The sequence below is a fragment of the Kogia breviceps genome, chromosome 4 (assembly GCF_026419965.1).
Source record: "Kogia breviceps isolate mKogBre1 chromosome 4, mKogBre1 haplotype 1, whole genome shotgun sequence".
Taxonomy (NCBI): domain Eukaryota; kingdom Metazoa; phylum Chordata; class Mammalia; order Artiodactyla; family Physeteridae; genus Kogia; species Kogia breviceps.
Genome location: NC_081313.1, coordinates 98,010,767 through 98,035,840, shown reverse-complemented (window position 1 = coordinate 98,035,840; position 25,074 = coordinate 98,010,767). Strand labels below are relative to the sequence as shown.

Below are 25,074 nucleotides of genomic sequence, written 5' to 3'. Positions count from 1 at the left end.
TAAGAGAGCCAGTCTCCTCTTGACCCCCCCAATGATTATCACTTCCTGATATTCACTCTCTGATACAGTCTCCTCCCACACTGAACACAATGACCTGTGTAACCAATAGAATACTGTGGAAGTGATGGTGTGTTACTTCCAAGGCTTGATCATAAAAGACATGTGAGGCTTACACTTTGTGCTCTCTCGTATCATTCACTCTGGGGAAAGCCATCCACCCCATATGAGGACACTCCTGTAGACCTATGGAGAGGGCTACATAGTGAAGATCTGAGGCCTCCTGCTCAGACCCAGCACCCACTTGCCAGCTATGTAAGTGAATCATCTTGGAATAGGATCCTCAGAAAAAAAATCCAGAAGAAGCCCCAGAAAAACCTTCAGATGTTTGCAACTTCTTGACTCTAACCTCATGAGAGAACCCAAGTCAGAATCACCCAGCTAAGCTGCTCCCAAATTCCTGACACACTGAAATTGTGTGTTATAATAGGTGCTTATTGTTATTTTTAGCTGCTAAGTTTTAGGGCAATTTGTTACACAGCAATAGATAACTAATACACCTCTCAGTAGCAGTCAGCATTCCAATTATTCGCATCCTAACCTTTTCCCTAGAACTAGGTTAACATTTCCAAGAGGGAAGGGACCTTCTTTGTAATTTTTCAATTCTCTCCATGCTATAGTAGGACACTTAGTAATCATTAGTTGACTAAATGATAAAAGAACAGAAAAACCAAATGAAACCATTGATGAAGTTGTGCCTTGGGCTGACTTCATATCAGTTTGGCTGATTCTGTAATTTTTTTTTCTTTTAAATTTATGGACTTGGTAGCATGAAAGTTGTAACAGCTGGTAGTCTGGATTCTGATCCCAGCCCTGGCTTTTAGGAAACACTGCCAGGAATACAGAGAAACCTTGTGTCATCTCTACCTCAGGTCTTGCCTCCCACCCTGACATTATTCCAGGGCAAGAGCAGCTTCACAGTGTCACAGGCGATACATAGGCAGTGGGGCAGGGCAGGAGTCAGGCATGGGATGGGGGGGGAGGAGACTGCAACAATAAATAGTAACCACTTAAAGGGTTTGCTGTTGGTCAGCTGTGTCTAAACAGCCTAAATCTGGTAGAATCCCTAGAACCGAAGATATTTCATAGGTTTCTCATTGAGAAGATTTCTTGTGAATCCTCTAATATTTTAGAGAGGCTCCAGCCCAGTGCAGGTCCTCTTTGGAATTCAGACTAAATTAGGGTCTAACAGAGTCCTCGTAGGTCTTCTTGGGACTCACTGTAGCTGGTCTGGGTGACTAATAAGACTGAATACTTCTCTTTAAGCCATAAATGAAAGCAGAAAAAAAAAAAAAAACGGGACCAATTTTTTGGGGTCCTTTTATAGACCAAACCATAGATAATCACACAAGGATGCAGTCACCCCTCTAGAAAACACAAAGAAATACAATCATCATTCCTATGCTAAATTATAGGCGGTTATACACAATAACTAGAGTAAAGCAAGGATACAGACTTTCCTTAATTTACAATGGGGGTCCGAATAAACCCATCATAAGTTGAAAATAACATAAGTTGAAATTGCATTTAATACACCAATGTATGGAATATCATAGCTTAACCTAGCCTGCCTTAAATGTGCTCAGAACTCTTACATTAGCCTATGGCTGGGCAAAATCATCTAACATAAAGGCTTTCGTATAATTAAGTGTTGAATATCTCATGTAATTTATGGAATACTGTACTTAAAGTGAAAAACAGAATGTTCATGTGGATACAGCATGGTTGTAAGCGCATGGGTAGTTTATCGTCGTGATCACGTGGCTGAGGCTCACTGCCCAGCATCACAAGAGAATACGCACCATCTATCACTAACCCAGAAAAAGACCACAATTCAAAATTCCAACTACAGTTTCTACAGAATGCACAAGGCTTTCCAACCACTGTAGTCAAAAAATTGTAAGTCGAGCCAACGTAAATCAGGGACCGTCTGTAATTATAAAATATACTAGTTCCTAACAGGCAAGCTGGCCCAGAAGGTAAACTTACCTTGAATTGACATTTGTATGAATGATTCTAACAGATGATAGAAATAGCAAAATAATTAAGAACCTCCAGATAGGAAAGCTACAAAATCACATTAGAAGACAGTTGGTTCTCATTTTAAAAAGGAGTGAATGTGGCTTTAAATCAACAAAGGGAGTACAAATCAAGTCAATTTAGCCTAGGGCCAGAGAAAGAAGATTCGTTCCAAGAATGAGTATACAGTGCTTGTTAGAATTCTGTGCAGCTTAATTTTAAATGCCTCTCTCTCTCTTTAGAGACTATATCCACAGACCTCAAAGAGATCCTGGTATTTAGCCTAATGATTTCCGCATGTTAAACACACCTCATTGCTTATAGGCACCAGTCAGATTAGTTTCTTCTGAAAAAGGAGGCTAGGGTCTGATTCTTCCATGTAAACTTATTCCATTCTATTAGTGTGGGAGACCTGAACTTCATTAGCAAACAACTTGAGGCTAGTTACACAAACCTACTGATAAGAAAAGGCTGTCTTCCAGCTGTTCCCAACAGCCTTTGTAAATAAAGAGCCATTGCTTGGGCAAAACTCTGTCTGATCTCTTAAAGATGTGTATTTCATTTAAGAAAACATTTTAAAGTGGCTCACGATCTTAATCTAATTTATTGTGCTGCAAACTTCAGTCAAATCATTTGTTAATATTTTTGCTCCAGTATATCTCAGCAATATCAGAATAAGATCATGTCTTTTAAAAATACACAATGCTGACATTCCCTCAGGCTACATCTTTGCTTTATAATCTCCATTTCTTGCTCAAGAAAGGCATCAACTGAATTCCAATCATTTCACTGAGAAAACAGAATCAAAATGTCCATAAAAACATAGGAAATTGTGTAGGAAATAATGTTAAGAGAAAAGCAGAATATTAAACTGTGTCTATGCTATGGCCACAGCTATAATATTTAACTATGGATAAGGATGGAAAGAAACAGGAAAAATGAAACAAGTTGTTGGCTCACACACATCTAAAATCTTACTATTTTTTTTTTCTTTCTCATTTCCTTTACTTCTGCTTGGAGTTGTCTTAATAGTGGGTATAGCTTGTTTGCTTTTTTAAATTATCAGGATAAGAACTCACCTCATCAGACAAGATCTTATGAGCCAGTTACTCATGTAAAGGGTAGTAACTGCCTGGACCACCCTAGAATGATGCCTGCCTGTCTCTTCCTGAACATTCTTCAGGGATAGCAACTCCACAATTTCCAAGTTTAATCCCTGAAGGGGGAAAGAAACTCTGTCTAACCTTCTGTTAGTAGTGGATTTCAAGAAAATGAAACTAAAATAATATTTTAAATGAATGTAAAATGATATTTGGGTAATCATAAAAATGAAGTCATTCATATTTCCTGAGAACATGGGGACAGAGATAACTTCTAGTGATGAACAAAACTTAGTTACTGCTCTCAGGAAAGATACCTAGTAGGGCGAAGACAGCTGCAAATTAAGGTGCAATGTCATTAACTTTTAATCAACATAAAGATAGGAAGACCAGAATGAGCTATTCACATTCTTCAGAGGAAGAGACTACTTTTGGACTTTTTTTCCTGGTAAAGAACAGAACCAGGAAAAGTTGCATGGAGGAGGCAACATTTGAACTGGATCCTGAAGGAAAGTTTAAATTTGTCCAGGAAAGAGAAGCAATGGGCATGCAGGAAAGGGGGATATAACCAGCAAAGACAAAAGCAGGCAAGATTGGGGTGTGTTCTAGAACAATGCACAATTTAGGAAAGGGAACCAAAGGAAACATGCAGAAGAGCAGAGGGGCTCAGACCTAGCCTTGAATATGGAGAGAAGGGTGAGGCAAATGAGCAAATATTGTTCTTTGGGGCCTGGGCAAGGAGTCTTGCATTTGCTGTTCTATTTAGTCCCAACAACTTGTTTTACGAGTAAGAAGACCGAGGCTCCAAGAAGTCACGTACAGTTTCTGAAAAGCACACCCATCACCTACATATCCCAGAGCTAGCGTTATGTCCGGTGCCCAGCAGGTCCTTGACAAATACTGCCGAATGCATGGATGACAAGTCAGTAGGCCCATGTGCTGCCACTCTGCCATATTGCTCTCAGACTTGTTTCTGATAGACATTGGGTGCCACTGACAATTTGGGGTTAGAGGATGCGTAATCTGAGACTGTGTGTTAAGAAGAGGAGGTGGGGGGTTTACCTAAAGCTGGGAGACTAGTGTTTATAGACAACACCTTGCTTTGCTCAGTATGCTTTGGTTTTTTTTGGGTTTTTTTTGGTTTGTTTTTTGGTTTTTTTGCGGTATGCGGGCCTCTCACTGTTGTGGCCTCTCCCGTTGCAGAGCACAGGCTCCGGACGCGCAGGCTCAGCGGCCACGGCTCACGGGCCCAGCCGCTCCGCGGCATGTGGGATCCTCCCGGACCAGGGCACGAACCCGTGTCTCCTGCATCGGCAGGCGGATTCTCAACCACTGCGCCACCAGGGAAGCCCAGTATGCTTTGTTTATATGGATTTTTCTAAGGAAGTATTAGACTGCCTCAAAAACTCAACTGAAATCTCAATTCTCTCCTTTACCAAGTGTATCTTTATTATGAAATTTAAGAATGATAGAAGGTATAAAATGAAAAGTTAACCTCCTTTCCCTTCTTCAAATCCAAAGTTCCACGATTAATAGTGTATTGTTCATTCTTTAAAAAAAGCTTATGCACTCATAAACATATAATATATATTTTTTAAAAACATAATGAGATCATTATTTTGCTTTTTGATTTAATCTGTCCTGGAGATCTTTCCATATCAGTGCACAGAGACCAACCTTATTCTAAAGCTGCATAATGTTTCATCTCATGGAAGTACCGTAACGTATATAAGCTGGCGATGCATATTTAAGTTGTTTAAAGTTTTCATTTTGTTTGTTCCTAAAAACAAGACTGCAATGAACTCTTTATCTCAGACTGAATTCACTTGTGGTCACACGTATCATCTTCGTGGATAGTCACAGATGGGATCTCTGGTGTAAGACATCATTTAGCAAATTTCCTAGGATGTTAGTATAGTTAGCAGTCACTTGTCTTATGAAGGGGAACACAAAGATAACCTAAAAATAAATTTACTCACAGGAGTATCTCACTTTGTAGTGTCCTAAAGCTTCCTGGAAAGACTCAGGGTCAGAGCTCTAGCTCCCCACCCTGAGCCCCTGGTATATAATTCCTCATTCCACACTGGGGCAGGGTGGAATTCCTCCTTCCAGACGAATCCAGGGCTCTACCCCTCTTGCTCTACCAGTGGCTTGGTTTCCACGCTTAAAATGGCAATGAAAAGTGCAGATGATAACAATCAACAATCAGAAGCGCAGAATTTTAGAGCTGGAAGGGATTAGAGATTATGTAGTCTACACCTTACATTCCTTAGATGTGGCAATTAAGACCCAGAGGGGTAATGCCTCAGCAAAATCACCCAGCCAAGCCAGCTGCTGCAGAGCACCCACTCACCTATCCAGAGCTTCTTCCATTACGTGGTACCAAATAACATCTGCATCTTCTGCTCAGTTATTTCAAAAACATCATGTAAGCAAAATGGGTCTATAACATTTCCCTGGGTAGAAATAATAATGCTTAAAAAAAATTCTGAGAACATATGTAGAGATAGCACGGATAGGAAGAAACTCTTAAAAACCTTATTTTAGATAATTTAAACTCCTTCCTCCACCAAATTCACAACTAGAATGTCTAACAAGTGTCAATATTGACATATTTAAGCTTTACCTGACTTCTGCCCCTTGTGGAGGCGTTAACAAGCAAGTGCCGCTAACGCTGCTGACTTGTTATCAGCAAGACATGCAGCTCTCAAGTTGTCTGCAGTCCTGACAATAGATTTTCAGACCTGGGACTATTCCAGGCTGTGAGACTCTGGGGCCATATTTCTATTACTCCCCACTCCCCCTCCCATTCATGCTGTACAGTCTAAATCAGGGATCTTGAATAGCTCTGAGAAAAGTCTGTTCAAGATCTAAACATTATAGAGTTGTCAGCTCCACCCTCCAACCTCCAGAGCCCAGCAAGGTTACTGAACTTGGGCAAGACCCACAAGCTTCCTCGGTAAAGCCTGTGGGGTTTTTTTAATATATATAATTTTTATCTTTTTATTGAAGTATAGGTAATTTACAATGTTTCAGGTGTACAGCAAAGTGATTCAGCTATACTTACATATATATCTATTCTTTTTCAGATTCTTTTCCATCATAGGCTATTACAAGATATCGAATAATATAGTTCCCTGTGCTATACAGTAGGTCCTTGTTGAGCCTATGTTTCTTCATGAGGAAATACAGCAATGTGGTTAAGAACCAAAGGATATGAATATCAGTTCTGCTTTTGGCCTTGGATAAGGATTTTAACTCTCATGGTCTCAGTTTCCTCATCTTTGAGATGGGAATAATAATGATAGAACCTAGGGCTTCCCTGGTGGCGCAGTAGTTGAGAATCTAACTGCCAATGCAGGGGACACGGGTTCGAGCCCTGGTCTGGTAAGATCCCACATGTCGCGGAGCAACTGGGCCCGTGAGCTACAGCTACTGAGCCTGCGCGTCTGGAGCTTGTGCTCCGCAACAAGAGAGGCAGCGACAGTGAGAGGCCCGCGCACCGCGATGAAGAGTGGCCCCTGCTCACCGCAACTAGAAGAAAGCCCAGGCACAGAAACAAATACCCAACACAGCCAAAAATAAATAAATAAATAAATAAAAATAATAAAATAATGATAGAACCTAGGATTTGGTAGAGGCTCAACATTTATTGAACTTAGTATAATGCCTGGCACATAGTAAGTTCTCAATGAATACTGAGCCTCTACCACCACAGCTGGCTCACCGGGAGCCAACGAGAGGCATAAGGCAAAAACACAGGAAGCTAGGAGTAGAAAAAGAAGAAAAAGCCATATATCACAATGTTCTTGCCCTGAGGTACTCAAGAAGAAAGGAAAAAAAAAAAAAATGCACAGCCACAGGCCAAGACGTAACAAGGAGAGCCAAGGCAGGGACATCACTGGATTATAGTGCAGGCCAGGCCTAAAATTGGGCAAGGTCATGCCCATATGATAGTGCTCCGAGAAGTGTGGGATACCAGAGGTCAAAGGTCACAAATGCAACGGATAAACGAAATGCGTGACTGATCCATATAGTAAAGCAGCAAGTAGAAGAGGCTTTGGCCAAAGTGGCATGCGTGCCAATCAACTGGAATTTACATTTCAAAACCTAAACAAGGGCTTCCCTGGTGGCGCAGTGGTTGAGAGTCCGCCTGCCGATGCAGGGGATACGTGTTCGTGCCCCGGTCCGGGAAGATCCCGCGTGCCGCGGAGTGCTGGGCCCGTGAGTCATGGCCTCTGAGCCTGCGCATCCGGAGCCTGTGCTCCGCAGCGGGAGAGGCCACAACAGTGAGAGGCCCGCGTACTGCAAAAAAAAAAAAAAAAAAAAAAAACACAACACCCTAAACAGTGTGTATGTTGAAGAAAGTGTATCGAGGATCATGTCTGGGTGAGGGTTCCCAATATGGGTTCTGGAGACCAAGAAGTGAAGGGGAAAAAGGTCAGCCAAGAAAGAAAAGGGCAGGCAGCAGCCCCAGCACCCTCAGAGAGGAGGGGGTCTGGGCTCCATATGCCAGGGGCCTGGGCCGTTAACACCCACAAGGAGAAGTCAAAGTACTGACCACACAGAGGGCAAGCAGGTGTGCGGACCAAGTTGGCATCTGGTGTGGAGCCAACACTCTGAGACAGGGCTTCCTAGTGTGCTCGTCTTGAAAAAGCAGTATCATGAGAACATGGTCTAACAACTTAACACAGTGAAGATGGGGACAAGGTCCCACGGGTGCAGCACCCACACACCTGCTCAGGGAAGAGCCTGCCTCTGTGAGCACAGCTGTGTCTGAGGCAAGGCCGCGCCTGATTGGACAAAAAGAGTCAAAGGGGTGGGGCAGTTCCTAACAGGCTAAAGGAAAGGGAAAAAACCCACATCCTTCCACTTCATTTATGGCATAAACAAGTATATATTTAGTGCTAACTCTGTACACCTTACAAGGCACAGCTGAGGTTACAAAGATAAAAAACTACAGTTACTAAGAGCAAGTGGCTCATTCTAGGTTAACAGGAGAGAGAAATTATTTGGCACCAGGGTTGACCAAGTCATAAAATTGGATTTGGTAACATACAAGCTCACTACTCACTGTGCAGAAATGCTAGACAGACAGTAGATTGAAGGAAAAAGATGCATAGTGGATGCTCTCAAAAGCGAACTATAGAGGCTAAGAAAATTAGATTATCATCATTATCAGACTTTTGACAAGAATACTTTGAAGAAAATGAAGTAACATATTTAAGATTCTCACGGAAAGAAAATGTGAGCCAAGTATGTTCTAACCAGCAAAACTGACCTTTAGTATAAAGGTCACAAAGTTTTATCAAGAAATTAGGGGGGGCTTCCCTGGTGGCGCAGTGGTTGAGAGTCCGCCTGTCATTGCAGGGGACACGGGTTCGTGCCCTGGTCCGGGAAGATCCCACATGCCACAGAGCGGCTGGCCCCGTGAGCCATGGCCCCTAAGCCTGCGCATCCGGAGCCTGTGCTCCGCAACGGGAGAGGCCACACAGTGAGAGGCCCGCGTACTGCAAAAAAAAAAAAAAAAAAAGAATTTAGGGGGAGGGCTTCCCTGGTGGCACAGTGGTTAAGAATCTGCCTGCCAATGCAGGAGACACGGGTTCAAGCCCTGGTCCGGGAAGATCTCACATGCCGCGGAGCAACTAAGCCCATACGCCACAACTCCTGAGCCTGCGCTCTAGAGCCTGTGAGTCACAGCTACTGAAGCCCTTGTGCCACAACTGCTGAAGCCTGCATGCCTAGAGCCCGTGCTCTGCAACAAGAGAAGCCACCGCAATGAGAAGCCCACGCACCGCAACGAAGAGTAGCCCCCACTCGCCACAACTAGAGAAAGCCCGCACGCAGCAACGAAGACCCAACGCAGCCAAAAATAAATACATAAATAAATAAGGGGGAAAAAAGGAATTAGGGAATACTATTCCCATAAATCCTACCTAAGGAATCCACTAGAGAAACAGCTTCAATCAAAATTTATAGAGACAATGATATGAGGACTGATGATAAGCATGACATATATAGTTACCTGTAGAAATAAGACTAAATGTGCATTGAATGGTAGATATTTTAGTATATAATGGCTATATGATCTGACAATGCAGATATAGTACAACCATAAAAAAAATTGGGGAAGAATGAGTAGGGCATACGCCAAATAAATTATTTTTATTGTTTTCATTAATCATAGCTGATTACTTGCAGACTGGTGTATCTGTAATACTTGCAGACTGGGGTATGTGTATGTGTAATACAATGGGTAATTAAAAGATATTCTTTCTCCCTTGGGTCTAAAAAGCAAAGATTCTAAATACGAAAGAAAGGAAATATAAACATAACATAGAAGAAGTTAAACAAAACCCCGTAGTCTCGAATTTGACTTGGAAATATCAATATGAACTCACAAAGTATTTTATCTTTATATGTGTACATATGTTTGTATGTAAATGTGTGTGTGTGTGTGAGAGTGTATTTTCTCAGCTCTGACCAATGAAACAGCCTAGAAATAATGACCACTGCAGTGAATGCACATCTCTAGTGCCTGGGTTATGGTCCTGAAACACTATTCTCATTAAAAGAAACCAGTGATTCTTGAAGAAATGGTTGAATCCAGGTCTAGGCAGAAAATGTACAAGAGAGGCCTGGATCACCTTAACACACCAGATAACACAGAAGCTAAGGTCATGTCAGAAGGACCTAGGAGCCAACATGAAGAAGCTCCCACTGGTCAAAGATGGGACAATCTGAGTCTTATTAAGTATATTTAATTCCATGATCATAATGGTTAAAAAAACCATTGGTCACCTTCTGAGAATGACAAGAAACCAATTCTCAAAAACTGGGTAAATCAAAGGAAAGAACTGAGCATTTACCTTGTTTTTTCTATGTGACCTGTAAAACTGTGTAATCAAATAACAGATTGAAGGGAAGTCTACCTTTATAAAATAATTCCAGCTAATAAAGTAAAGCAAAATGGTAGAATTAGAATATCACTATTCTGCAATCTCCAATGAATTAATAGGTTTAGACATTGAGGACCAACAACTTCTAAAGGCAAAAAAAAGAGTAGAAAAAACAGACGTTGTGTGCCTTCCAATGAAAGGATACAACAGCACCTGTAATCTGGCCAAAGGGATCAAACCTGAGTCTGATCAATCCTCTGGACCCAGATGCAGGAAATAGAGGGCAAAGGAATAAGTTGAAATGTACCTGGGGGGGGGGGTGCATCTTTCTTGTTAATAAGACTGTGGAAATTCTACAGATCAAACAGCCCCCCCCAAAATTATTCTTTTAAATAATTAAAATGAAGGAGGATGTTAAGGAAATCCGTAGATTAAAAGAGACTTCAGGGCTTCCCTGGTGGCGCAGTGGTTGAGAGTCTGCCTGCCAATGCAGGGGACACGGGTTCGTGCCCTGGTCCAGGAAGATCCCATATGCTGTGGAGCAGTTGGGCCCATGAGCCATGGCTGCTGAGCCTGCGTGTCAAGAGCCTGTGCTCCGCAATGGGAGAGGCCACAACAGTGAGAGGCCTGCGTACCGCAAAAAAAAAAAAAAAAAAAAGAGAGAGACTTCAAAGATACAAGGTTTTTTAAAAATGGGTAAGACTAAACTACAGTGTATCAGGCTGCTCACCTGGGTGATAAAACTATAAAGGGATGCAAGGAAGTGATTACTATAAAGGTCAGGATGGCATTTACTTTTGGAGGAAGGAAGGGTAATGTGATTAGGGAGGGTATGTGAAGGTACTTTTGGGGTAGCTAGCAAAGTTCTATTTCTTGACCTGAGTGATGGTTATATGAGTGTTTGCCTTATAATAATTCACTAAGGTGTGCATTTGTTATATGTGTGTTTTGTTGTTGTTATTTGTGTTTTAGTTTACAATAAAAAGTTTAAAGAAAAGTATTAAGAAAATCTAACATTTTCTCACATCATATAAAAAAATAAACTCAAAATGGTAAAGGATGTAAGAGTGGAAACCATAAAACTCCTAAAAGAAAACATAGGCACTCTTTGACATAAATCGAAGCAATATTTTTTTGGATCTGTCTCCTAAGGCAAATGAAACGAAAGCAAAAAAATAAACAAATGGGGTCTAATTAAACTTAAAAGCTTTTACACAGCAAAGGAAACCATCTGCAAAACGAAAAGACAACCTACTGAATGGGAGAAAATATTTGCAAATGATGTGACCTATAAAGGGTTAATATCCAAATATGCAAACTGTTCATATAACTCAATATCAAAAAACCAAATAATCCAATAAAAAAATGGGCAGAAGACCTGAATAGACATTTCTCCAAAGGAGACATACGGATGGCCAATAGGCACATGAAAAGATGCTCGATATCACTAATCATCAGAGAAATGCAAATCAAAACCACAATGAGATATCACCTCTCACCTTTCAGAATGGTCATCATCAAAGAGACCACAAATACCAAATGCTGGCAAGAATGTAGCAAAAAGGAAACCCTCGTGCACTGTTATGGGAATGTAAGTTGGTTCAGCCACTATGGAAAACAGTTATGGAGGTTCCCCAAAAAACTAAAAATAGAACTACCATATGATGCAGCAATTCTACTCCTGGGTATATATCCAAAGAAATTGAAAACATTAATTCGAAAAGATACAAGCACCCCAATGTTAATAGCAGCATCATTTACAGTAGCCAAGACATGGAAGCAACTTAAGTGCTCATCGACAGACCAATTGATAAAGAAGTGGTATATTAGCCATGAAAAAAGAAATTTTACCATTTGCAACAACATGGATGAACTGGAGGGTATTATGCTTAGTGAAATAAGTCAGACAGAGAAAGACAAATATCATATGTTAGCACTTACATGTGGAATCTAATAACACAAATGAATATAACAAAACATAAACAGACTCACAGATATAGAGAACAAACTATTGGTTACCACTGGGGAGAGGGAAGGGGGAAGGAGCAAGACGAAGGGAGTTAAGAGGTACAAACTACTATGTACAAAATAAATAAACTACAAGGATATATCATACAGCACAGGGAATATAGCTAATATTTTATAATAACTTTAAATGAACTATAATCTATAAAAATATTGAATCACTATGTTGTACGTCTGAAACTAATATAATATTATAAATCAACTATACTTCAATTAAGAAAAAGCAATAAAGTAACATTTTCTTTTCTTTTTTTTTTTAAGTTATGAAAAAAAGAATTGGGAATAAAGACACAGACCTACTAGAGAATGGACTTGAGGATATGGGGAGGGGGAAGGATAAGCTGTGACAAAGTGAGAGAGTGGCATGGACATATATACACTACCAAACGAAAAATAGATAGCTAGTGGGAAGCAGCCGCATAGCACAGGGAGATCAGATTGGTGCTTTGTGACCACATAGAGGGGTGGGAGGGAGGGAGATGCATGAGGGAAGAGATATGGGAACATATGTGTATGTATACCTGATTCACTTTGTTATAAAGCAGAAACTAACACACCATTGTAAAGCAATTATACTCCAATAAAGATGTTAAAAAAAAAAGAATATGTGTTTCCAGATGTGCTTTAAAATAGTATCTGCTAGTTTTCAAATTAAAAATCCAATTGGAGTCTTCATCTGAATTGCATGGAACCACAATTTTAATTGCAGTCTTTACAATGTGGACTTTTCTGACCAGAAACATTGAATGGATTTTCAATTATTAAATTTAAAAAATGTCACTAAGTTAAAAAAAAAAAAAAAAGAATCTATGCAAGTCAGCACAATAAGAGCCAACTGATGGAAAACCCAGCAAGGCAACAGAGGAGGGGAAGGGGCCAAGCAGCCAATCAGCTGGGAGCCAGTATCTTATGAAGGACTTCTGTTTGAATGAACTGCTCATGGTGACAGTAAATGATTTCATCTATACTGTTTTAATGAAAATTTGCCTTATAACACTTCAAATCATTTTTTAAAGCTTATAGCAAATCATGTACTCCAAAATATCTCAAAGGTGCTCTTAATTCAAAGTGACCTCTAGGATGCCTAAATGGAATTGCAAAGAGCTGTTGGGTGTTGATTTCTCACAGACATAAGATTAATCACTTGACTCAGAGTTGTAGCATTCAGCATACAAACCTAGGGTAGCTTTGAGTTCCCTGAATTAGACAAGAAACTTACACCCCTTACTCCCATACTCAGTTCCAGACTCAAGTTATTAGCAATAGTCAATTAAAAAACAAATGAACAGGGCTTCCCTGGTGGTGCAGTGGTTGAGAGTCCGCCTGCCGATGCAGGGGAAGCGGGTTCGTGCCCCGGTCCGGGAAGATCCCACATGCCGCGGAGGGGCTGGGCCCGTGAGCTATGGCCGCTGAGCCTGTGCGTCCGGAGCCTGTGCTCCGCAACGGGAGAGGCCACAACAGTGAGAGGGCCATGTAACGAAAAAAACAACAAAAAAAAAACAAATGAAAAAACAATTTTCCCCAAACATTAAACATCCTAAAGTCTAAGGGAACTACCACACGCAAGATGTTATCACAACTTTAGCAACATGAATTCAGGACTAAGAGAAGAAACACAGGCTCCCGATGTCTGCACTGCATTTTGGAACAGCGTCTCCACTGCATCCCTGTTATTAGAATCACTAGATGAGAAGCACACCTAGCCCTGGTTCTGCTAAGGCCAATTTCCAGATGCCCAAGCATTCTGCAGGGTGCAGTCTCTGCACAATGACCATCAGGAAATTTTCCCAGCTTTTACTAAATTTGCCTCACACAAAGATTCTATAACCTGAGGACAAATTTGCCATCACTCAGATTGGCACTCTTCTGTACAAGCCAATAATGAAAGATACATTCCTCTGGGTTATTAAAATTGTCCAACTTCTTCCCAATATGAAAAAGGAGATAAATGTTATCTTCTCAGTTTGGAAAGTGCAGCTCCATTGATCTTGAACTTCCACAATCTTACTTTGAAATACATTTGTGAATCACATCTGAAATAAACATAGGACTTTTAGTACAATCTGCAGAGGGCAACACTCTGTGAACAACAGACCCTAAGTGCCTGAATGTGGCCCCACAGACTCAGTCTTAATCTGAACCTCGCAGAGGAGACTGTGGTGGCTAGTTGAAGGTCACCAGGTGAGTGAGTGTCAGCTGGGCACACTCTCAAGGTTCTTCTTTCCACTACTAAAAACGCCAGAATGTCAATTATATCTCAATCTTAAAATGTGAACAATAAAATGAGACAAACTATGAGATACACTCTGACTGGCTGGAAAAATAACAGCTTTTGAGAGTTTACAGAAAATGAGGGAATTTTGGGCAGTTGTGTTGAGGGGTAATATCCTGTAGCAATTCAGAGCACAGGTATGGGATGAAGCTGAGCTGCCAGGGTGTGACTCCCAGCTCAGCCAGGCATCTATGGTAGGTTATTTAACCTCCCCAAGCCTCAGTTCCTCATCTGCAAATGCAGATTAACAACAATACCTTTCTCACAGATCTGTTAGGAAGATGAATTTAATAATGTGTATAGGGCTTCCCTGGTGGTGCAGTGGTTGAGAGTCCGCCTGCCGATGCAGGGGACACGGGTTCGTGCCCCGGTCCGGGAAGATCCCACATGCCGCGGAGGGGCTGGGCCCGTGAGCCATGGCTGCTGAGCCTGAGCGTCCGGAGCCTGTGCTCCACAACGGGAGGGGCCACAACAGTGAAAGGCCCGTGTACCGCAAAAAATAATAATAATAATAATAATAATAATGTGTATAAAGCATTTAGCACAGTGCCCAGCCCATCATAAGTACTCAAAAAGTGTTTGTCATGATTACAGTTATTGGGGGTGTAAACATTTCCATAAACATAAAGAACTCTCTATTTGATGAACATCTTCTGGGTTTCAATGCAGCATGCTGTCTCCAAAGTAAATACTGCTATTTTTATAAACCCACAACATTAAAAAGTCACTACTAGTAGTAATTAAGTTCATATATGTGATTAACACCTTCCACATCTTTGCTTTGTTTTTCTCCCAACTACTCATCATGGGTAGATAATTTTAATTCCAGTAAAACCTGGGATTATTATTATCAGTAATAGTGATGGCTCAGCTATACAGCTTCTAGAGCATGGGAGCCTGGGGCTGGTGCAGATATTATTTATCTGCCCAATAATCATGCCTCTCTCCCTTGTTCCCATTGGTACAGCCAACCTCCCAAAGTAGAAGTTTTCCCTTAATGTCCACTACTTACTTTCACAGCTTCCCTTGTAGCTGTGACTCAGTTCTGGTCAGTGAGGCCTGAAGTGGCTTCAGGAAAGATTTATCCTCTGATGAAAAGAGATGGACAGGGATTGGGAAGGGTAAGCTGGGACAAAGTGAGAGAGTGGCATGGAAATATATACACTACCAAATGTAAAACAGATAGCTAGTGGGAAGCAGCTGCATAGCACAGGGAGATCAGCTTGGTGCTTTGTGACCACCTAGAGGGGTGAGATAGGGAGGGTGGGAGGGAGATGCAAGAGGGAGGGGATATGGGGATATATGTATACGTATAGCTGATTCACTTTGTTATAAAGCAAAAACTAACACATCATTGTAAAGCATTTATACTCCAATAAAGATGTTAAAAAAAGAAAAGAAAAGAGATGGACATTACAAGAGAACAGATTTATTGCTGCCCTCTCTGCCCACCCCTCTCCCCACATCCACAAGCTCCTCCTGTCTTTGAATGAGTTTGGAGAAGCCTGTGATACCCACCACAGAAGAAACTATTTTCTGTCTATGAGGTGGCAAGTCTGCAGAAAAAAAAAAGGTAACATATTAAGGATGGGAAAAGAGAAGGATGGAAAGAACCTGGTCCCTGATGATACTGTTTGAGGCACTGATTCAACTCTGGATTGGATCAACCCCAGACTACCCTTCACGTAAGATAATTTAATGTTTTTACTGTTCAAACCACTGGTAGCTGGGCATTCTCTTACCTGCAGCCTAAAGCATCCTAACTGTTATGGGCTGAATTGTGTCCCCCCCCCCCCCACCAAGAGAATTCACATGTTGGAGTCCTCACCTCCAGTAACTCAAAATGGGACTGTATTTGGAGATAGGGTCTTTAAAAAGGTGATTCAACTACAGTGAGGTTCTTCTGGTGTGCCCTAATGCAATCTGACTGGTATCCTTATAAGAAGAGATTTGGACACACAGACATGAGGGGCACATGTACAAAAGAGGCTGAGAGAATTTGTTGCCAGCAGCTCTGGGCTACAAGTAATATTAAAGGCAGTTCTTCAGGCTGAAGGATTAAAAAATACCTGATGGAAACAGATCTACACTAAAGAATGAAGAGCCTCAAATAAGTGGATAAATATAAAAAACTTTTTCTCATGTTCTAATTTCTTCAAAAGATCATTGTTTAAAGTAAAAAATAATAACCATGATTTCTGAAGATTATATATGTAGACATAAACCATATGATAATAACACAGAGGGTATTATTTGTAATACTCCTCCCCTTTTTTATGGCCGTGCTGCTCAGCTTTTGGCATCTTAGCTCCTGAATCAGGCCACCACAGTGAAAGTGCCCAGTCCTAACTACTGGACTGCCAGGGAATTCCCCATAATACCTTTACAAAAGAGATTGTTATAGATAGAATTCTGCCCCCTTCCCCTCAAATTCCTATGCTGAAGCCCTAATCCCCAGTGTGACTAGAGATAAGGCCTTTTAAAAGGTAATTAATGTTAAATGAGGTCAAAAGGGTGGGCCCCTAATATAATATGACTGCTGTCCTCATAAAAAGAAAGAGAGAGAGATACCACAGATGCATGCACACAGAGAAAAGACCATGTGAGAAAACAATGAGAAGGTGACCATCTGCAAACCTGGGAGAGGAGCCTCAGGACAAACCACACCTGTCAACACCTTGATCTTGGCCTTCCAGCCTCCAGAACTGTGAGAAATAAATTTCTATTGTTTAAGCCACCCAGTCTCTAGTACATTGTTATGGCAGCCCTAGCAAACTGTTACAGTGATCTGGTATACTATCTGTTATCATGAATATACAAATACTAGGGCAACCATGAAAGGAAACAGAACTTAAAAAAGACTGACTGAACGGTAAAATTTAGGGTGGACATGCTTGTAGGGAACTCAGAGACCAGGTATGCACCAGGAAGACTGTGGTGATTCATTCTCTGCCCCGTGGTTTGTCTCTGCAAGTCACTTCCCAACCTCCTCCACCTGCCCCTTTGCCCAAATTGTGAGTCTAGAAGGCCCCTCGTGTGCTGGACTCGGGAGCAGCAAACCTGGAAGATCATTGGCTAGAGAGTAAGGCTGAGGCAAGACTCAAATCAGTCCATTTTTATACTTGTGGGTCCCTGGTCAAATATTTAAAACTAGAGGGAAAAAATAGTGGTTCTACTAAAATTAGGACTATGTATCATCAGTAGCAGACCATTATTATTCAATAATTTTCAAGGCCCCTATTAGAATGAGAAATTGAAAACTGACCAGAATTCAGAAGTAGAGAAGAAAGTCTCAAGTACTTACACAACTCAAAATGCAAAAAAAAAAAAGCAAAAGAAGGAAGAGGAAGTAGAGGAGAAAGGAGGAGGAGAGGGAGGGGGAGGAGGAGGAAGTTACAGCAAGACAGCTTCAAAGAAAGCAGTTTATTCTCCATTTTCCCATCACCCACCATTTCAACATGAGAGGGGCACTCTCACAACAGGATAGCTTCCTGGAGGTACCAGGACCTCAGGACAGGGAGTAGACCCAGGGAAGGGAAAACAGGCTACTTGGCAACTCAAGAGTCTTGGGCCTGGAGCTCCTCCCAACAGGTGCCACTCCTAGAAAAAGGGCGCCCATCCCATGTCAGTGATCTACAAAGCGACGTGAGAAAGCGACGTGAGGTGTCCTCAAGTCAGCAGCACACTAAAGGATGAGGTCAGCATTGCCAGTGATTCGAAATCTAGACTGTGAACAAATGAACACTGAGCAGACTCCCTGGTGTCTCTGCTTCGTGGCTTTCAATTCCTGGATCTATCTGTGGGATGCCACTACTGGTTTTGGTTGTTATTTTTTGTTCTTGACCTGGTTGTTGTTGGACATTTTTTAACCCAGTGAGGATTTACTTGAAAAACCACTTTGTTATTTCCTAGGACGGGTACACAGGTGTTCATTTCGTGCACGTTCATGTTAATCTTCTTTAAACTTTAAAGTCACTCTGTACTTTCAAGAGATTTGCACTTTTCCACTGCCAAAAAAAAAAAAAAGGTGGGGAAACACCTACAGATACTTGCTGCCTGAATAATCTTTACAGAACGAGACATTACAACTGATCTCCCAGGCTAGGGGTTTTCAGTTCGTTGTGCATCAGTCACCAGGGGTGGGCATAGGGGGGCAGGGAGAGAATTGTTAGAAATGCAGATTCCCTGGCCTGGCCTTGGTGATGCCACAGTAGGTGGAACTATGGCCCCAGATGAGCCCTAAAACATAGCACGTTGGACAAGTTCAAAATTTCATTTGGGAGATCACCTCTGTGGCTGCCCAGATAATTGCATTCTCAAACCACAGGGCAGGAACCCAGGGCAGGGACCCGGGAGGCTCCTTATTGATACGGAGTCTCTCTCCTTGGCAAAATAGCGGCCGTTCTATCAAGAACTTTCAGGTGTTCCAGGCCATAAAAGCAAAGGAGCAAAATGGCTAAGTATGTGCAACACAGAGGCCATCACCGGATGCTCAGGGAGGGAGCGCTGAGCTCATCACCTCTCCCAGGTACCCTCTGTGAGTCACCGGAGGCCTATCTCTGCACCAAGGCAGAAAGAATTCCATCATTAAGTCTAGACTGCTCTGCCATTCCAGGGCGGTGATAGTCTTGAATCAAACACCATCCACTTCCCAGAAAACTACCTCATCTTTTTAAAGAGAGAAGAAAGGGAGAAAAAGGGAGTTGTTTCCCAGTCACACAGGGGTAGAATCAGGTATTGAACTTCTTTCTTAAAGGTCTGAGTCATCAAAGATTATTTTGAACTTTGCAACCTCTGGCCAACATTGTACCTGCAGTTTTTCTCAGAAGACGGTGGCATTTCCATAGAACTCCCTACTCCAACATGTTCCATAGAACATGTTGCATCTACATGTATGTGAGAGTCTAAGCACAACTCAAGAGGCCAAGACGGGAAAGATGAAGACAGTGAGGACTCCACCAGGACACACCACAAACTCTGTCTCCCTCACTTTGGTTGACAGTCATGTTATAAGGAACTCATTTTTTGAAATAAATAAAATAACAGCCGGGAGTGGAGAAGGTTTGAACTAAATGAATTTGGTTTGAAGGAATAAGAGCCAGGCTTAGGGAGGGTATTGGCCAGGTGGGCTGGTTCTTCCTTTTTGGCTCCTTTCAAGTATTCATGAGTGTCCAGTGTGCCCTGCAGAGTGCTGTGTTCCCAGAAGAGCTTGCCCCAGTGGACAATCTTGAAGATAGCGTCCCTGCCCTCTGCGCCTTGGAACTCTCACAACTTCTCTTGAGGACACGCCAGCCCGAGTCCCTTTGCATCACCAAGGGCAGCTGAGACAGCTTCCTGTCTGGCCTGGAAAACCTGGTTTCATATCCATTACCTGTTTTAAATAAGGGCCTCCATAGGCTAAAGGCCAACCCACTGCTCACAAATGAACTGTAACGGGCCTTTTAAAAGCGTCTCTCATGCATAGGGAGGGTTACTGGATGCCATGGCTCTTCTGCTCAGACACGTAAAACCCAGAAGCCCTGCTCTGGCTCATTTCTCTTTAGCAGCTGCAGCAGCGGCAGCAGCAGCAAGATTTCCCTATATAATCACATGACCCTGCAGCTGGGAATAACTGAAATTGCGCTACATGCACCCCCTCCTCTGGGCTTCTCTGGCATCGCCAGAGGCAAAAAAAGGAAAGTTCATGCTAAAAGCACATGTGGTAACAGTCACCACTCTCCCTCTCTGCTCTGCTATGGCCCAGTACAAACACCATCATCTTGAAATGAGAGCAATTTGGCCAATCCAACAAAGTAGACCACTTGCTTCTGCACATCCGACACCAGGAGAGGATCATCCTGCCTTAATCCACACAACAATCCTATGATAGAAATACCATCCCCACTTTTTAGGTAAAGCAATAGGCTCAGAGAGCTGAAGTAGCTTATCCCAAGTCACACAGCTAGTGGTGGCCGAAATATGAACAGCTGATTCCAACAGTGTCACGTGACCCAACCACTTTTTGACTAAACTAAAAGTCATCTTCATTCCCAATGTTTAAGGAAATGACAACAAGTGGAATTTTGGACTTAATTCCATTCTCTGTTATTAAAGAAACAAACCCCAATGTGCTTATAAGTCAGCTTGGGTTGTTCCAGGGGAGGCCCATTCCTGGGACCTCCCAGCCATTTTTTGTTCCTTTTTCGTAGGGAAGGTGGCTGCGTGCCTAGCCCCTGATCACCTTGAGTGAAATATCATCATGTTGGTCAATCACCCCTCTTGTTCTATATAAAAAAGCACAATCCGGGAATTCCCTGGCAGTCCAGTGGTTAGGATTCTGAGCTTTCAGGGCAGAGGGCCCGGGTTCCATCCCTGGTTGGGGAACTAAGATCCCACAAGCTGCATGGGAGCCCAGAAAAACCTCTACAATTCTGGGAAAACAAACTTGCTGACGCCCATCCAGCTTTACAGCTGGCTCTGAATCTTTGCTACCTTGGTTCTGAACCATAAACACTTGCTTCTAGAGAAAAAGCAACCTATCCCTAAAAGGATGGGTGGATGTTATTTGATTATTTTGGAGCATGTGACATTTTGAAACAAATTTCTCAGGTAACTTCCATGCTTGACATGCAAGGCCAAGAAAACCAAATCTTATGGAATCAGGTTTATTGCAGTTATACCACTGGTGATTTGAAACAGACATCAGATGAAAGACACTTATTTCAACTTCTTATTATTGAGAAATAAAAAATATTTTGAAAATGGTTCATCTACTGTTCTAAGGAATTGCCTTTACTTTCCATTGTGAAACTCATAAGAATTCTGAACCCATCTTTGCCATTATCAATTTATCTTCAGGGACTCGTTCTTACCAGCAAACATTTTTGTGCAAGTCACCGGTCCTCTTGGATCCCAGGCCTCACTGTGAACATGAAAGGGTTGCACAGTGCCACGTACACGGTAGGAGCTCAATAAATGCCTGCTGCATGAATGAATGGTGCCCCTGCAAGCTGGACAGAGGGGATGCACCTCCAAACTTGTATAACGGCCACTGTTGTAGTCTAAGACTCATGGGTCAAATGGTGTCTCTCACATTCTAGAATTATCTACCTCCTTCTTGTAGCTCACTTCCTTTTCTTAAGGCCAAAATGTAGAATGCGAACTGACATTCACTGGTTACTACTTGACCTCGTTTACATTTTGCAACAAGGTTCACTGATTTTTTTTTTTTTTTTTACCTTCAATGAACTGTCTGTTTTTAGCTACTGGGAAGCCCCACTGATGTACAAAAGTCTACAAACTGCAGTTGGCTCAGACCCCAGGGCCAAAGTCATCAAAACCAGAGATGGGGGAGCAGGAAGTAAACTGCTTCTCACAGGGAAACATGAAGGTTGGGGTGTTAAAAGCTCCTTTTCGGTGTTTGATGAATGCTTACTCTGTGCATTTGGTATTAAATGCAGGATGTGGGCAGCGTGAGGACAGTTGAGGTGATAAAAGTTTATCTGGCACTACTGGTGCCTTCTCTTAAACTCTGCAGCAGAGCTGAGTATCTCTGTGAATGCCAAACTGAGGAAAACTATCCCATTTTTGTCCAGGTTGGCCCCTGTGCATGTCCCCAGTGCCCGAGTCAGTGCCCATGGTAATGGGGTTGAGCTAACGCTCCCTTCTACCTCCGTGAGAAAACAGGTGGCCTTTATTTGTTATCACCCACCCTCCCCTGCCTCCTGGAGGGCATCCCATGGTCAACCCCTTAATTTGTACCAGGCAAGAATGGAGGGGGTGGAGAATGGACTCTTCTGCATGGTGTGGAAGCAAAGCTCAATTCTGATTGAGGATGAAAGAAATCTCCAAGAAGGAAATGTGTTCATTCCAAGGGGCTGATCCAAGCAGACAAGGATTAATTGAATCAATTAACTATGAGGTCTCGCAAGTGCCCGGCACTGTGGCAGCCTCAGCTTCAAGGATCAGCTACCTGAAGTTCCCCAAGTCATAAACCACCTAGAAATCCCCTCCTCCTTCAAACAGCATTTCCTAAAGAGTACTGTTTGAATGCAATCATTTCTCTCCACACACCCTTTCCTCCAATTTCAACAGAATAAAAAATTGCAGAGAACAGTCCTCATAAAATACTCTGTTCCTGGCACTTGCCGTGTGTATGCTCACCCTCAGTTTCTGCCATTCTGCTGGACTCCCAGCACAGCCTGTCTGCAACACTCACAACACAGATGAAGACTATATCCAGCAACATAGTCAGAAACAGAAAATTAAGAGGCAACAAAGATAAGCAGATTTTCCAGCTCATGCCACCCTTTTTCTCATTGAATTTAAACGCATTAGAACAAAAGGCACTACAGATTCAAGTCTCTCTTAAAGAAAAAAATTTAAAGGAGCATCTGTGCAGGATCACTACAATTTGGGGGGAACTTTCTTATATTCAATAATTTATTAATGATTCTTAAATTAGCAGATAATCTAGATGGATATAATGGCTTAGAAGACCTATATCTGTTAATGCAAAGACCTTAATACCAAACATTCAATACCTAAGTTATTCATATTTTACAGGGAGGTAGATGGTAGTCCACTTCCCTAAACTTTATTTACTCAAATTACAGGTTAAAAACTCAAAAGCTGAGCAAGAAGTGGCAGAGACAAGTAATGTATATGAAGGGGAACTGGCATCCCCCGCCCCAAAAATCTACAAAAAAGCCAATTGTGTTACCAGCTAGAATATTAACAATAACTTGCTGACAACTCCCCATGACAGATCTGATTAGAAGGTGGCAATAAATGTTTCCAGGTGTTTAATTAAGTGTGATAATTATTTCTTTCCTTAAAGACAGATAGAGTCATATGTTTACATTTCAAAGCATAATGTTTCCTTAGTTAAAACACTGTGGAAACACTTTTGTGTACCACAGGATTCAAACCAGGATAAAAATATCTGCTGTGATAAGCGGCACTTAAAGTGATTTATCAGCTCCAACTTTCATATCAGCTCTAACTTTCACAATGGCAACTTAAAGCCTGCTCTGTTCTGGTTATTTCCTTTAACCACATAGTTTTGTTTTCCTTATGCCTCAATGAATAATTTCTACTCAACAGGTCATTTCCCTACCAGCATCTCCTAAATGAATTCTTATCAAGAAGGTGGAGAAATTGTATGGGCATCTCTACTTTCACAGCAAGAATATAGCAAGAATAAACTGAGATACAGAAGAATTCAGAGACTATTATAATTGGATGGGACCTCAGCAACCAGGGAATCATTTTATTGATGGATTAAAGTACTGTACTGCTATTAATTAAATCTGTTTTTTAGGGAAGAAATACACCCTACATTGAGATAGTATTGACCCCCAATAAAAATAATTTATGCCAAGGATGTAATTATCAGTCTTAAGCAACTCCAGGATTCTTTTGTTTCAACATTGAGCACTCAACTACTGTCTCCCTCCTCCCATGATTCTCTCAGGGTACTGCTCTTCCTACCTAGGGCTGTGTTTTATCAGTTGGCTTTAGCAATAGGGTGTCACTGAATCAATAAACAGCTTTTAGGCGCCCAAGCCCGGTTGGTCAGCGTGGTCTTGAACGTGCCTCTCAGCCGCCCTGGGTCCGAGGGCGCTCATAAAGCGTTCTTGCATCAGGTTTTGAAGGCTGAGTCAAGAGGGCGCGCAAAGACACGGACGGACACACATACACACAAACACACACCCAAACTTTCTTCCTCAAAGGAAGTCTCCACCGAACGATCTCAAGGCAAAACTCTAGTCCCTGCCCATTTTACAATGCAGGGTTGGATTACAATCTCAGGCTAGCATCTCGGTCTGCAATCTGGGGCATCCTGATAACCGGGCCAGTCCTTTCGACAGCAGGAGCTGTTACCAAGAGGGCGTGACACGTAGTGGGGGCCGCGTCTGCAGAAGGAAGCAAGGAATAGGGATGGGGCTCAGGGCAGGAGGTGGAAGTTAAGGGGTCAGCCCAAATCGGTAAAGGCCCCGAGCTGGAGGTCTCAGGTTGTCTCTGCGCTGCAGGAACTGGGTAAAACTCTGGGGAGTTTTCGGAGCTGTGCGCGTCTGCACACACACACACACACACACACACACACACACACACACACACGTTCCCACGCACTCCCACCCACTCCAGAGACTGTCGGTGAGTTGAAAGCGCTCCCCCAGGAGCAGCCCACAGCCCAGCAGCCGGGGAAGCCCTGAGAGGGTGTGTGAGGGACCGGCGCGCCTGGGAGGCACTTACTCGGAAGAGGGGGCCCGGTGGCGGCTGGACGCCAAGAGGCGAGCTGGGCGATGTGACGGCGCGGAGCTGCCTAGACTCTTGAACGCTCGCGGGGCCCCGCGGACTCACGAGCAGAGCGCGGGCCAGAGACGGCGGGAGAAAGGGAGCCAGCGGCAAGTCAAAAGAAACGAGGGGCGGGGTTAGGAGGAGGAGCTAATGAGCCGGGGGCGGGGCGTAAGGTGGAGTTAGGAGGCTGGGGGCGGAGCCGGCCAAGGAGGAGGAGACGGGAGGTCGGGGGCGGGGCGTACGGAGGAGGAGGAGCGGAGCTAGGTAGAGGAGGAGCGGCGGGGCTAAGAGGAGGATCTAGCCGGCCAGGGCGGGGAGGGGAAGAGAACCCCAGCGGCCGTAACTGGGCAGACTGGGCCTGGAGTTGGGGGTCAGGAGTGGCCAGAACGCGGAGGAGAGCTGGAGAGCGACCTGGGAGCTG

The 25,074-nt window shown here is 42.9% G+C and overlaps 1 protein-coding gene across 1 annotated transcript in view; it reads right to left on the bottom strand.

Annotated features, from left to right (window-relative positions):
* Positions 1-24,783, bottom strand: part of TNFAIP8 (TNF alpha induced protein 8) — a 144,983-nt gene extending 120,200 nt beyond the window's left edge. Inside the window, exon 1 of the mRNA XM_059063260.2 lies at positions 24,609-24,783. Within this exon, the coding sequence (XP_058919243.1) occupies position 24,609 (1 nt within the window). The 5' untranslated portion in view covers positions 24,610-24,783. The remainder of the gene's footprint in view (positions 1-24,608) is intronic.
* Between the last annotated feature and the right edge of the window lie 291 nt (positions 24,784-25,074).